General features: G+C 40.4%; 1 protein-coding gene across 3 annotated transcripts in view; it reads left to right on the forward strand.

The window, feature by feature from the left end:
* The window catches only part of ADAMTS12 (ADAM metallopeptidase with thrombospondin type 1 motif 12), a 343,919-nt gene that overhangs the window by 222,067 nt on the left and 108,795 nt on the right, over positions 1-13,057 (forward strand). For all 3 annotated transcript variants that reach the window (XM_043600301.1, XM_043600310.1, XM_043600321.1), the window contains exons 8-10: positions 6,237-6,380; positions 6,741-6,885; positions 12,020-12,112. In XM_043600301.1, coding sequence (XP_043456236.1) covers positions 6,237-6,380; positions 6,741-6,885; positions 12,020-12,112 — 382 coding nt within the window. The remainder of the gene's footprint in view (positions 1-6,236; positions 6,381-6,740; positions 6,886-12,019; positions 12,113-13,057) is intronic.

Raw genomic sequence — 13,057 nt, forward strand, 5'->3', positions numbered from 1 at the left:
CTAAAATGTATATGGAAAGGCAGAGGAACTAGAATAAGTTTTCAAAACGATTTGAAAAAGAATAATAAAATGAGAAGAATCAGGCTACAAGATTTCAAAATTTATTATACAGCTGCAGTAATCAAGATTGTGTGTGGGGTGCCTGGGTGGCTCAGTCAGTTGAGTGTCTGACTCTTGGTTTCAGCTCAGGTCATGATCCCAGGGTTGTGAGATCAAGCCCCGTGTTGGTTTTTAATATATAAAAAGAGTCTCTACTTAAGTCTCACACCATATGCAAAAATGATCTTGAAGTAGAACACAAACTTAAATGTAAAATGTAAAACTAAAAAACTTTTAGGACATAAATAGGAAATTTTAAGTATCTAGGGCTAGGCAAAGAGTTTCTAAACTTGGCATCAAATGCACAATCGATAAAAGGAAACATTTAAAACTTGGACTCATCAAAATTAAAACTTTTGACTCTTTTAAGAGGATGAAAATACAAGCCACAGCCCAAGAGAAAATGTTTGCAAGCCCTATGTAGTGGCTTAAATAGTGTTCCCCTTCACAAATTCAAGGCTTCTATGAACTTCAGAATGTAACCTGTTTTGGAAATAGGATCTTTGCAGATGTTATTAGTTAATAATTTTGAAACTAAATCACCCTAGATTTAGGTTGGGCCCTAAACCCAATGACTGGAGAGGGGGATTTGGACACAGATCAAAGAGAAGACCGTGTAAAGATGGAGGCAGAAGTTAGAGTCGTTCTGCCACAAGTCAGGAAGCCTGCAGCCACCAGAAGCTGGAAGGGGCAAGCAGAAATTCTCCCCTGGAGACTTTGAAGGGTTCAGAGTGCTGCTGACACCTTGATTTCAGACTTCTGTCCTCCAGGACTGTGAGAGAATAAGTTTATGTTATTTTAAGCCACTAAGCTCATGATAATTTTTATGACCTACCTAGGAAATGAATACTCCATATATCCAGTAGAACTAAGCATCTAAAATATATAAGCAACTGTCAAAACTCAAATAGTAGGGCACCTGGGTGCCTCAGTCGGTTGAGGATCCAACTCGATTTCAGTTCAGGTCATGATCCCACAGTTCCTGAATTTGAATCCCCTGCTTGGGATTCTCTCTCCCTCTCTCTCTGCCCCTCCCCTGCTCATACTCTTGCTGTTTCTCAAAATCAATAAATAAATGTAAACAAAACAAAAACCTCAATAGTAAAAAAAAACCAAACAGTACAATTAAAAAATGGGCAAAAAGGAGAAATTCCACCAGAAAAGACATACAAATGGCAGATAAGCACTTGAAACTATATTCAACATCATTAGCTACCAGGGAAATGCAAATTGAAATCGCAATGAGATGTCACACAACAATCAGAATGACTAAAAAAATAGTGGTGACCCCAAATGCTGGCAAGGTTGCAGAGGGATCGGATCATTCAGACATTGCTGGTGAGAAAGTAAAATGGTCCAGGCACTGTAGAGAATAGTTTGTTGGTTTTTTAAACTGTAAACCTACAACTACCGTATGATCCAGCAGTCGTACTCCTGAGATTTGTCCTGGAGAAAGGAAGATTTACGTTCACACAAAAACCTTTATGTGAATGTTTATAGAAGCTTAATCTTAATAGCCCCAAACTGGAAACAATCCAGGGGTGGTGTCAACCCAACAGGGTGAATGGTTACATAAACTGGAATGGACACATATTATGGAACACTAGTTAGCAATAAAATGAAAGATACCCCATTGTTTCTTGGAAACATGTTTTTTTCACTGTTTCATTGATACATACAGTGACCTGATGAATCTTCAAACAGTTATGCTCTGTGAAAAAAAAGCCAGTCCCAAAAGGTTACATGCTGTATGTGATTGAAATGTCAAAATTGTAGAAATGGAGAACGTATATATGGCTGCCAGGGTTTAAGGATGGAATGGGAGAGGGAAGGAAGTGGGTGTGGCTATAACTGCAACATGAAGGATCCATGTGGTGATGATAATATTCTGTGTCTGGACAGTATCAGCATCAATACCCCAACTGTGCTATTGGATTATAGTTTTGCAATGTGTTACCATTGGGGGAAAGTGAGTGATGGATACAGGGGACCGCTTTGTTTATTTCTTAAAACTGCAACTGAACCTGCAATAATCTCAAAATAAAAAGTTTAATTTAAAAAAAAGGCATCAGGACATATACAGATAACCTAAATAAAGACTTTTATTTTTTTATTTAATCTTTTTTATTTGGGTATAGTTGACACACAATGCTACATTAGTTTCAGGTGTACAACATAGTGATTCAGCTGCTCTATAGGTTATGCTATGCTCACCACAAGTGTAGTATATCTGTCAACATACAACCCTGTTACGGTATCATTGACTATATTCCCTGTGTTGTGCCTTTTATTCCCATGACTTAATTAATTCCATAACTGGAAGCCTGTATGCGCCACTCCCCTTCACCCATTTTTACCTGTATCGCTCACCCTCCATGCTCCTGCCCTCTGGCAACCACCAGTTTGTTCTCTGTATTTACATGTCTGATTCTGCTTTTTGTTTGTTTGTTTATTCATTTGTTTTTTAGATTCCACATATGAATGAGATCATATGGTATTTGTCTTTTTCAGTCTGACTTATTTCACTTAGCATAATAACCTCTAGGTCCATCCATGTTGTTGCAAATGGCAAGATTTCATCCTTTAATGACTAATATTCCATTGTGTGTACATATACATATACACACACACCACATCTTCTTCATCCCTTCATCTATCGATGGACACTTAGGTTGCTTTCATATCCTGGCTATTGTAAATAATGCTGTAGTGAACATAGAAGTATGTATCTTTTTGAATTAGTGTTTTCAATTTCTTTGGATAAATACCTAGTAGTGGAATTACTGGATCACATGGTATTTCTCTTTTTAATTGTTTGATGAACTTCCATACTGTTTTCCACAGTGGCTGTACCAATTTACATTCCCACCAACAGTGCATAAGGGTTCCTTTTTCTCTACAGTCTTACCAGTGGTGAGAATCTTATCTTTTTGATTCTAGACATTCTGACCAGAGTTAAGTGATATCTCATTGTGCTTTTGATTTGTATTAAAACAGCATCTTTTAAATGCCCCCCCCCAAAAAAAAGTTTAGAGTCACTGATAAAAAAGAGAAAGTTGAAGGAACACATAAGCTTGAGTTTGAGGGATAGAAAAATACTTGAGCAAAACAAAACCAAATGAAAGAAGACTTTAAGGGCTTCCTAAGAAACTTTTGCTCATAGTAAAAGATACTTCTGGGGTATTTAGTTCTTCCTTTAGCTATATAGTCCTAATTGTGGACCAAACTGAGAAACACTGGGAAGATTAATGAAATGGCTGCAGCAATCCAAGAATGAACAAAACAAAACTGATAAACCAGTATCCCAAAAAGACACTCAAAGATTAATAACAAAGATACCCCATTGTTTCTTGGAAACATGTTTGTTTCATTACTATGTGTGATGCAAAATAGAAAGTAAAGTTAACTAACTTGTGCTATGGCCTTATGTGAATAATTTCACTTTTATTTTGAGAGAAAACTTTTTGAAAATCCTTTCCTGAAGACCCTGGATTATATCAGCCATTTATACCTGAAGTCTCTCACCACCTTTATCAGACTCCTTATGTAAGTGCCCAACAATGAAGGTACAATCCCCAGAGGAAATTTAAAAACTTATTTGAGACCTAGCATCCTTCACTCTTAAGTAATGAAAATATAACAATATAGATGAACACTTAAAAGGCAGCATTCACCCAGTATATCTCCCCCGCTTCCAGATCATGATATATTTCATTACAGACCTTTGCATGTTAAATATGTGAAATTGGTATTCCCTAAATGGGTTTTAAAAGCTCACAATCATATTTTTGAGGTTTTTGTTCTCTGCTATTGCTTCTCCACCATAAAATGAATAATAAATCACAGGAATGAAAGGCAGCACATAAGTAATAGAATCAATGATATTGTAATAGCGTTGTATCAGGACAGCTGACGGTATGGCTACACTTGTGAATACAGCGTAAGTATAAACCTGTCAAATGACTACGTTGTATACTTGCAACTAATGTCACATTGTGTTAACTATACTTAAAAAATGAATAATAAAAGGCAAGGAATGGATCTTTTCCATCAAAGGATACCCCGAAACCCAGGTAATTAATTAATCACTATTTCACATCTGTAATTTGGCAAACTCATGTAACAGGGGTTGAAACTGAAGCATGAGGTAAAGCAGGCCAATCCAACAGCCCAGGAAATTGTTTGAGCCTGTAGACGGCTCTGTACTCCAAATTGCTCTTCAGTGTCCATCCCATCTGCTAGAAAGTAACTTCCTGGATGCAAACCTTCCATCCCTATGACCCCATGTGCTTTCCTTGGCCTTCACTTCTCATTGACCCACTGTTCCCATGTGGCAGGAGCATTCCACCCATTTAGACCTAGTAGACACAGTCCAGAGGGACATTTTCAGTAGCACTGCTTTTAGCTCATAAGATGGGGGAAGAGAGGGGTGATGAAGCTGGAGGGGGGAAATCCTAATGCATTAGAAACTTTAGATGGAACAAAATGAGCTTCGGGGGAACTGATATATTTTGAGTGTAGATGTGAATCAGCCCTGTGTATAAGATCCAGCAATATGTCTTCTTGTATTAGAATATCTAGTGCTGGAAAAACCATGATTCATGCATATTTTTGAACCATGCTTGCAGTTTAGGGTTCTTACTAATTATTCCGCAGGTGAACTTGTGGAGTACTTCATGAGCTAGATAAGAATGGATTTGCAACAGCATAGGGAAGACCTGCTTGGGAAGAAAGCTTTCATTGAATCGCATTCTTTGTGGCTGGGTGATAAGAGTTTTGCAGATTAATTCTCTGAGTCCTTTGTGAATTTTGTATTCATGTGGAATGTGATCGGAGTCTGTAAGTAAGTTGATAACATCATAATGCATTAAGCAAAATACAATAAATCTCTCAAGCCCCCAGAGACTATTTTCTGTAAGAGTCACTAATGTTGATCAGGAGATTTTAGTAAAGTTGCATATGAGCTTCCCTGTCAGATGGGCTGAATTTCACTCGCCAAGTAAAAGGTCCTACTTTCCCCTGTTCAGATTTGGAGAGTTGAGCCAACATCTCTGGGTTGCAAGTATGCCTGTTGTAAGCAGATCCCAGTGGAGAGAGTTCTTGTGGGGACCTCTGATGGTATCTTGGGCTGATCCTGAGGACTCAACTTACAAACAGACTTCTGAATCTGCTTCCATCCCAGGCACCCCTGCCATGCCGGACAAGCTCTTCTGGGTCATTCAGGGCTGCTGGTCAGCCCTGGCAGTGGGAGGACCAGGGAGCAGGCTGAGCGAGGCCTGGGTAAGAACAGTGCAACAGCAGGGCGAGCTGCAGAAGACCTACTCTTGCCACTAACTAGCTGTGGGACTTTCGGAAAGTCTCAAACTCTGAGCTTCCTCATCTAGAAAAGGGAAATAAGCTAGACAAGGATAAAAGCAACAATAAGGGATTCCCGTCATTCACAGAGCCCTTATTATATGCCAGGCACTTGCCAAGTGGTTTTCAGACTCATCCATTCAGATCTGACCCTAGCACAGTGAAGACCTCTGCACTTTCCAGGAGAGGAAACTGAAGCTGAACCCGTTTCAGTAACTCCCAGATCACGAAGTGACAGAACTGGAATGCGAGTCCAGATCATCTGTCTTCAAAAATCCTGCTCTAATCACTGGGCTGTGAAGTCTCCCTGATGTCTCAGATACTGGAGAACTCCCATGACAAGACTCGAAAGAAATCCAGTCACTCACAGCTTGTGGTCTTTGACAAAGTCTCCCATAGGCTTACCCTCTCATGCTCTTCCTCAAATGATGATGAAAAGGGAGAATGAAGGTTTGGGGGTTTTGAGCTGTGGTTACTAAAGCAGGAGGAAGAAGATTGCTTAAGGCAGGGTTTACCCTCCTGACTCCAGACTCCTAGAAAGCCAAACTGGGAGCTTCTAGACAAAGAGAAGTTTTGGAATTGGCTGCATGGTTCCCATGGTTGCATATTTGAGGCCAAGACGTGCTCAAAATATCCCTCTCCACCTTCACAGTCCCACTTGGTAAACACATGCATTCTGTACAAAAGTGGCTCTCGGTGGGTTATTTTCACCTTGGAGAAACTGTTGTTTTCTATTTCATGCCAGCCTCCTTAATGTTCTTGTGCTTTGTGCCCTCCTGCAGCTTTGGCATCCAGCATGACGGGAAGGAAAATGACTGTGAGCCCGTGGGCAGGCACCCATACATCATGTCCCGCCAGCTCCAGTACAATCCCACCCCACTGACGTGGTCCAAGTGCAGCAAGGAGTATATCACCCGCTTCCTGGAGTAAGTGACAGTGCCTTTCAGGACAGCTGCACTTGGGTCTCCTTAAACTGGAAGTCAGTCTGAGTTTTTTGCCTGGGCCCTGGAAAAGTCTCAGTGCCTCTCACAGGTCATAGTATCAGGTGGCATCAGAAGGGGTGGATTTCACTTCTGCTTTCTGACCCTGAAATGTGGGTGGGTCCTGCCTTCCAGCCACAGCCAGGTGAACATCCTAATCCCTTGCTTGCTTTTGTTCACGGTGGCTCTTTATGATCTGAGTGTGTGTTAAGTCCCTGGAAACTGGCCGGCACAACTAGGACTTATGTTATAAGTGATCATGGAAATCCCTCTGATGATTTACTACTGTTCTTGTTTTCATTTTAGTCGAGGCTGGGGGTTCTGTCTTGATGACATGCCCCAGAAGAAAGGCTTGAAGTCCAAGGTCATTGCTCCTGGAGTGATCTATGATGTTCATCATCAATGCCAGCTGCAGTATGGCCCCAATGCCACCTTCTGCCAGGAAGTAGAAGTAAGTGTTGGGTATCTTGGTGCATCTGGTGGCTATGCACGGAGTTTAAGGGCTCTAGCATGCTGAAGGAAGGGCCAGGGAACTATTTGGTAATCTGAAGAGCCAGACACAGAAATGGAAACCTTCTGTTTATGGCAAAGTGTTTGTAAGGCAGAAGGTATGAAGTTGGGGGTCATTTACATTCCTTGACCCAGCCTCCTTGGTATTCTATGGAGATAGCAATCCTGTGCAAGCGGGTGGTGGTGAAGAAAATTTTGAGGTGATTTTCAGGAATCACGGCGATTCTACACCTGCAGACTGTAGCAACCTAAAGTTGCTCCCTTTCCTGAATTTCCCATCTGGTGTAGAGAAACCCCAGATGCCAAGTAGGAATTAGTTTCATCCCAATTCATTCATCTCCTTTATTTTTATTATCCATCTAGTAAATCAAGCCCTGACATTTAACCTCCTAAAGAGTTTGTGGCTTTGTCCTGTCGTCTTCATTCCCACTGTACCGTTTTGATTCAGTCTCTCATCTTCTCTCCTTGCGACTGTAATTACCTCCTACCCAGTCTCTCCTCGATTCAAATTGTTGCTCAGGTTATTTCAAAAAAACATGGAACTAACTATGGCTCTGCTCCACTGTTAGGGTTCATTGACCATGGGATAAAGCCCCAGCTCCTATGTGTGGCATTCCTTTGTGATCTGAACCTTGCCTATTCTCTGAGTGCATCCCTTGTCGTGTGAAGGTACCAGTGTTAACACATAGACATGGGCAAGGCAAGACACATTCAACCGTCCCCAGATTCTGTGCTGTTAGTGAATAAAAGGTAAAAAATAAGCCCTCAAAAATTAATGGAATAGATTCTCTCTCACCTTAAGGAGCTTGTGCTCTGGTGGAGGAAGCGGACAGAACAATTTCAATACAATGAGATAACACAAAAAGAGACATGTAAAAAGACCTTTGAAGAGGAAGTAAATAACTGTGCTTAAACAGAATGGGCAAGACTCAACAGAGAAGGGAAAGTTGGGACAGAAATCCCTCACGCCTCACTCCTAAATGGTTACCAAGTTATGCCAATTCTACTTCCTAAATATCTCTAAAAAAATCCACCATTCCTAGGTGGCTGAAGTAGGTCTTTGATGGGTCTCCTTTCCTGGAGTTGAACTACCTCCCTCAACTCTAATCCATCTGCCCAAATACAGCCAAAATGACCTTTATAAATGGAAATTGGATTGTGTTCCTCTCAATAAAATATTTCAGTCTCCCCATTTCCTACAATAAAGTTTAAATTCTCTAAAATGGCTTCAAAGGGGCCTCAGGATTCTTCCTATCTCTTGTTCTTTGGCCTTATCTCTTACAATATTGTTTTGATTCTCCATTCTCTAACCTAGAATTCCAGTTGCATGTATGTTGGTCTTAATCACTAATCTTCCATATCTTGGGATCCTGCCTTCATATTTTTTGTCTCTGCAGTTTGTGTGATTTCTTTTTCTTTTGACTCACTAGTTCTCTCTTCAGACACATCTACTTCTCTTTTTAACCTTTCTATTGAAATTTTAATTTCATTGATGGTATTTTTTTTTTTACTTGTGGCAGTCTGTTGGTTATTTTTCTAAGTTTTCTCTAACTGTTATGGTTTCTTGTTTCTAATTCAGGCTTTCAATATGATCTTTTGTTTTTTAATCATATTTGAGACATTTATTTTGCAGTTTATGTTGGGTAATTCCAATGTCCAGAGTCTATGTGGGTCTATTTTTCCTATTTGGGATTTCTTCTATGTCTTGCTTATTATAGATTATTTCCTTTTCTTGATTTTTGTTTTATTGTGAGTTCTTGGTTGTGAAACTTCTTATCAGGTTATTCCTTAAGGCTCATATTCTTCCAGAGGGGATTTTGGATTAGTTAAAATAAATTATCGGTTGGAGGTTATGCAACTACATGGGTCATGGTTACAAAATCTCAGGGGTAACATTTACTATTTCTTCTGGAGTTAGGGTCAAAACAGATTTTTCGGCTGTGTCCCCAGGTTTCTTTTAGTCTATCCTTTCACACAAGGGCTAGTCCTTTGGGGTTATGGTCTTTCTGAGGTCTCCAGTCCAACTTCCCATGCTACACAGGCCCAGGTCATTGTCACCAGTACTCAGGTGACCATTAAAATTATAATCTAAGTGACCAGGTTTGTATCTCTAGATGCCCAACATTTCTGCTACATGTTTAGCCTCTGAGGATATCTCTTACTTTCTTGCCAACTCAGGAACGCATTTAAAATATTTTGTCCACAACTTTATATGTTTTACAAAGGTAAGGAGTTTTCAGGTTATCTTGTGGTTTACTAGAAACAGACCACTCTGGCTATCTCTGGTCAGTTACTGTTTTATACTCTGTGTTTATTCATATACCAAACAATCTCATTCCCTGAAAGTGCTGTGCATTCTCTACCACCTCCAGAGCTTTGCAGGCTCTGGTTCCTGTGTACCACCCCTCCTATTCATCCTTTAGGTATCAGCTTAAATATCATTTCACATTTTATTCTGTATTTTCTTGAACAAAGACTTTGTTAGACTATATTATAGTTGCTTAAAGAAAATTTTTTTAATGTTTATTTATTTTTGAGAGAGAGACAGAGTGTGAATGGGGGAAGGGCAGAGAGCGAGGGAGACAGTGAATCGGAAGCAACTCTCAGCTCTGAGCTGTCAGCTTAGAGCTCCACATGGGGTTCAAACACAGGAACCATGAGATCATGACCTGAGCCAAAGTCAGGCGCTTACCCAACTGAGCCACCCAGGCACCCCTGTAGCTGCTTTCTAGTGTCTGTACCCTCCCCTACTTTATGTAAGCTCTCTGAGGGAGCTTTTATTCCTCACTTTTAGCAGGGTCTAGGACATAGATAAATGGATAATAGAATGAAATCTTGAGATAAATGAATGAAGACTTCAGATCCCTGCATATTGCAGCCAAGATAACCTAATCCTTTTAAATTAAAAAAAAAAAACCACCTAAAATACCAGAGAATACAGCTTCATCCTCTTTTACTATAACTTTTTTTTTTTTTTATCTTAAAAGCTTGCAACTCAAAAAAAGTTAGAAAAATAGTACAGGGAGTTCTTGGGTACTCTTTACCCAGCACATCATTCTTTATGAATGCATAATGAACTTATAAGAAAGCTTTAAAAAAAATCCTCAGGGGGCGCCTGGGTGGCGCAGTCGGTTAAGCGTCCGACTTCAGCCAGGTCACGATCTCGTGGTGCGTGAGTTCGAGCCCCACGTCGGGCTCTGGGCTGATGGCTCAGAGCCTGGAGCCTGTTTCCCATTCTGTGTCTCTCTCTCTCTCTCTCTGCCCCTCCCCCGTTCATGCTCTGTCTCTCTCTGTCCCCAAAATAAATAAACGTTGAAAAAAAAATTAAAAAAAAAATCCTCAGGAAGAAAAAACTAAAAGGGAATGATAAGCACATTGAAGCTGATGCAGAGAAAAATCAAAGGGCCTTGATTTTAACATCCAGTGGCAACAGATGATGACGTCTTCACATGGAGCAGAGCAGGGAGCTGGAACTGAGACCCCTCCTGAAGCTAGGGGCCTGGAGGAGCTATGCCTCAATGAGACAGGGGGCTAGAAGAAACCACCACCAGCAAAGGTAGATGGCAGAGAAGCTTCTCTTAGCTTGCATTTTGAGGGGGGAGTGATGCTGGTGGATAACCATCTCACTAGAAAATACTTTACCATAGGCCAGCCTCATATGGATTCAGAGTTCAAATGTATACTCTTGTGTGGCTGGAGAACCCCCATGCCAAAAAAATATAAGGTAAACATATTTCTGATCTCAAAAAACTATGGGATACCTGGTAGAAACAAAGATTAAAAACCTGCACTGGAGAAACCAATGCTCAGCTAAAGATGAACAAAAATCCAATAGATAAAGCTTCTGATTAGATGAATTCACCAGCTTCTAATTCAAAATTTAAAACCATCTATAGCTAAGTGGGGGAGAGATCATAAACCCTCAAGAACTATGAATAAGTATTTCAGGTAAGGATAATAAAATTAATACGTAAAAGAAGAACTACATATGAGAAAAGGAAAAATACACCATAAGATAATTGTAAGGTAGATATGAAAAATAATTACAACTGCTAGAAATGAAAAATGTGATCATTGATTTTAAATTCCGTGTTGGGGTTAAACAGCAGATTTGGAAATTAGAGCTGAAAAAACTACTTCCCATGTCACTTAAGTATTTTCAGAGCTGTGTGATGGAGAGGCTAGTCTTTTCCTGATAGAAATCCAGACTTTCTCAGCTTTCATATATAAGAAAATTGAGAGTTAAAAAAATATAAAAGTGAAGTTGAGACACGAAGGACAGAGTGGGAAGGCTCATCACTGACAATTAAGAGTTCCAGAAGGAGAGAATAGTGGTAATTAAGGAAAGGCAAAGTTTACAGAGAGAACGATTGAGAATGTTCTAAAATTGTTAAAAAAAAAATACTTGAAATCTTATTTTAAAACACAGTGACTCTAGAGCAAAATTAAGTAGATGGAATTATGGATGACCAGTGTATAGAAGAAAGGCTTAAAGTTGGATAGGAGCAGTAGAGCCATTTCTGATGGCATGTAAGAATCTTGTCAACCTTCCCTTTTTCCTCCTCCAGGAGGAGACTCATTTCACTCCCTGGAGGATAAAACAAGCTGGCTACTCTGAGTAATAAGTAAATAAGCTTAGGTTTGTAGGTGGAATAGTTTCCATTGCTTTCAGTGAGCAGGCTCAAGTTATAACCACCAGCTGTTTGTAATCAGATTCCTTCATTCATGGTTTGCGCTGGCCTTTCATGGCCAATGTCACCAGTTACTCTGCCTGAGGTCAGTGAGACTGTGTCACCCCTACAGAAATTAGTCTCAACTCTTAGGAAATGTGTTTTATCTCCTGTTTTCTTCTCACTTAGTAGACCGTACCAGTGTTTGTGAATGACGACAAAATCCGAATTAAGTTTGAATTGAGAGTTCTCGAATGATCACCTTTTATCACTCTTCCTCACTAACAACAGTAGCACTATTTTAAGTTTGTGGGTGACTTGAGTGTATAGTTCACCATCATTGCAGGAATGCTTTTGTGCAAGTTTTGAAAATGCAAAAAGTACAGTTTCACATTTGTTTTCCAGAATGTCTGCCAGACTCTGTGGTGCTCAGTGAAAGGCTTTTGTCGCTCTAAGCTGGACGCTGCTGCAGATGGGACACGATGTGGTGAGAAGAAGGTGATTGGCAGGCTGAGGAAGGAAGGTGGGAGGGTGGTGGGTTCTTGGGAGGAGTAGGGAGAGGGCCCTGGAGAGCAGCTGTCTGGGTGAATGGAGGTCACACAGCCAGACTAGCCAGAGGAAAAGATCTTATTTCCGTGATGTCTTTTAAGCCTTCACTGGAGACGGTGGAGGAGAGAGGGCTGAGACCCAGTTCTACACTTCACTTGCAAAACATCCATCCCAAATTTGGTGGAATTTGTGGTCAATAACATCTGCTGAGCTTATGATCAGCCTTCATTTGGAATCCGCCCCCGCCCCCCCCCCCCATGTTAAAAATTGAGAAGGCAAGCCACTGGCTTCTTCCTTCCAAAGATGCTGGATTTGGGCCGCTGGTTTTCTTCATTTTCATCATCTCATTTGACTGCATTTCTTGGAGTTCTTCCCATTTAACTAAGCAGGAAAGCCAGACACCCAAGAATTCAGATGCTAGAAATCTTCCAGACTGCTTGAGAACAGGGTAATATGTGCTGCTCACCAAAATCAGTTGTGTTTGTTGTGAGCCCAAGATTTAGGCATTTACTGGGTATCTTTATGCAGCTTGAGTAGCATCAGACCCATCACTGAAATTATAGAACTTGGTCACAACACACAGTGACCAGAAACAATGAGGAAAAGGGGGCAGCAGATAAAATATGCCCAAATCATCTAACAACCAAATCGCATTTTCTTTTGTTTCTTTTTTGTATGCTCACCTTCCTAAACTGATAGTTGTTGAAGGATTGCCTTGAAGAGAGAGGACGGAATTTTTTCTGAGCCACTTGAAATGCTAGAACTGGAAATAATCGAGTTACAGGAAAGCAAAAATTGTTCTTGATATTAGAAAGCACTTCAACTAGTGTCTTTGTTTTTGTTTTTGACAATGAGTGGATTTTTGCAAGAGTATGAGTTCTCTGCTGTGAACAT

The sequence above is a fragment of the Prionailurus bengalensis genome, chromosome A1 (assembly GCF_016509475.1).
Source record: "Prionailurus bengalensis isolate Pbe53 chromosome A1, Fcat_Pben_1.1_paternal_pri, whole genome shotgun sequence".
In the NCBI taxonomy this organism is placed as follows: domain Eukaryota; kingdom Metazoa; phylum Chordata; class Mammalia; order Carnivora; family Felidae; genus Prionailurus; species Prionailurus bengalensis.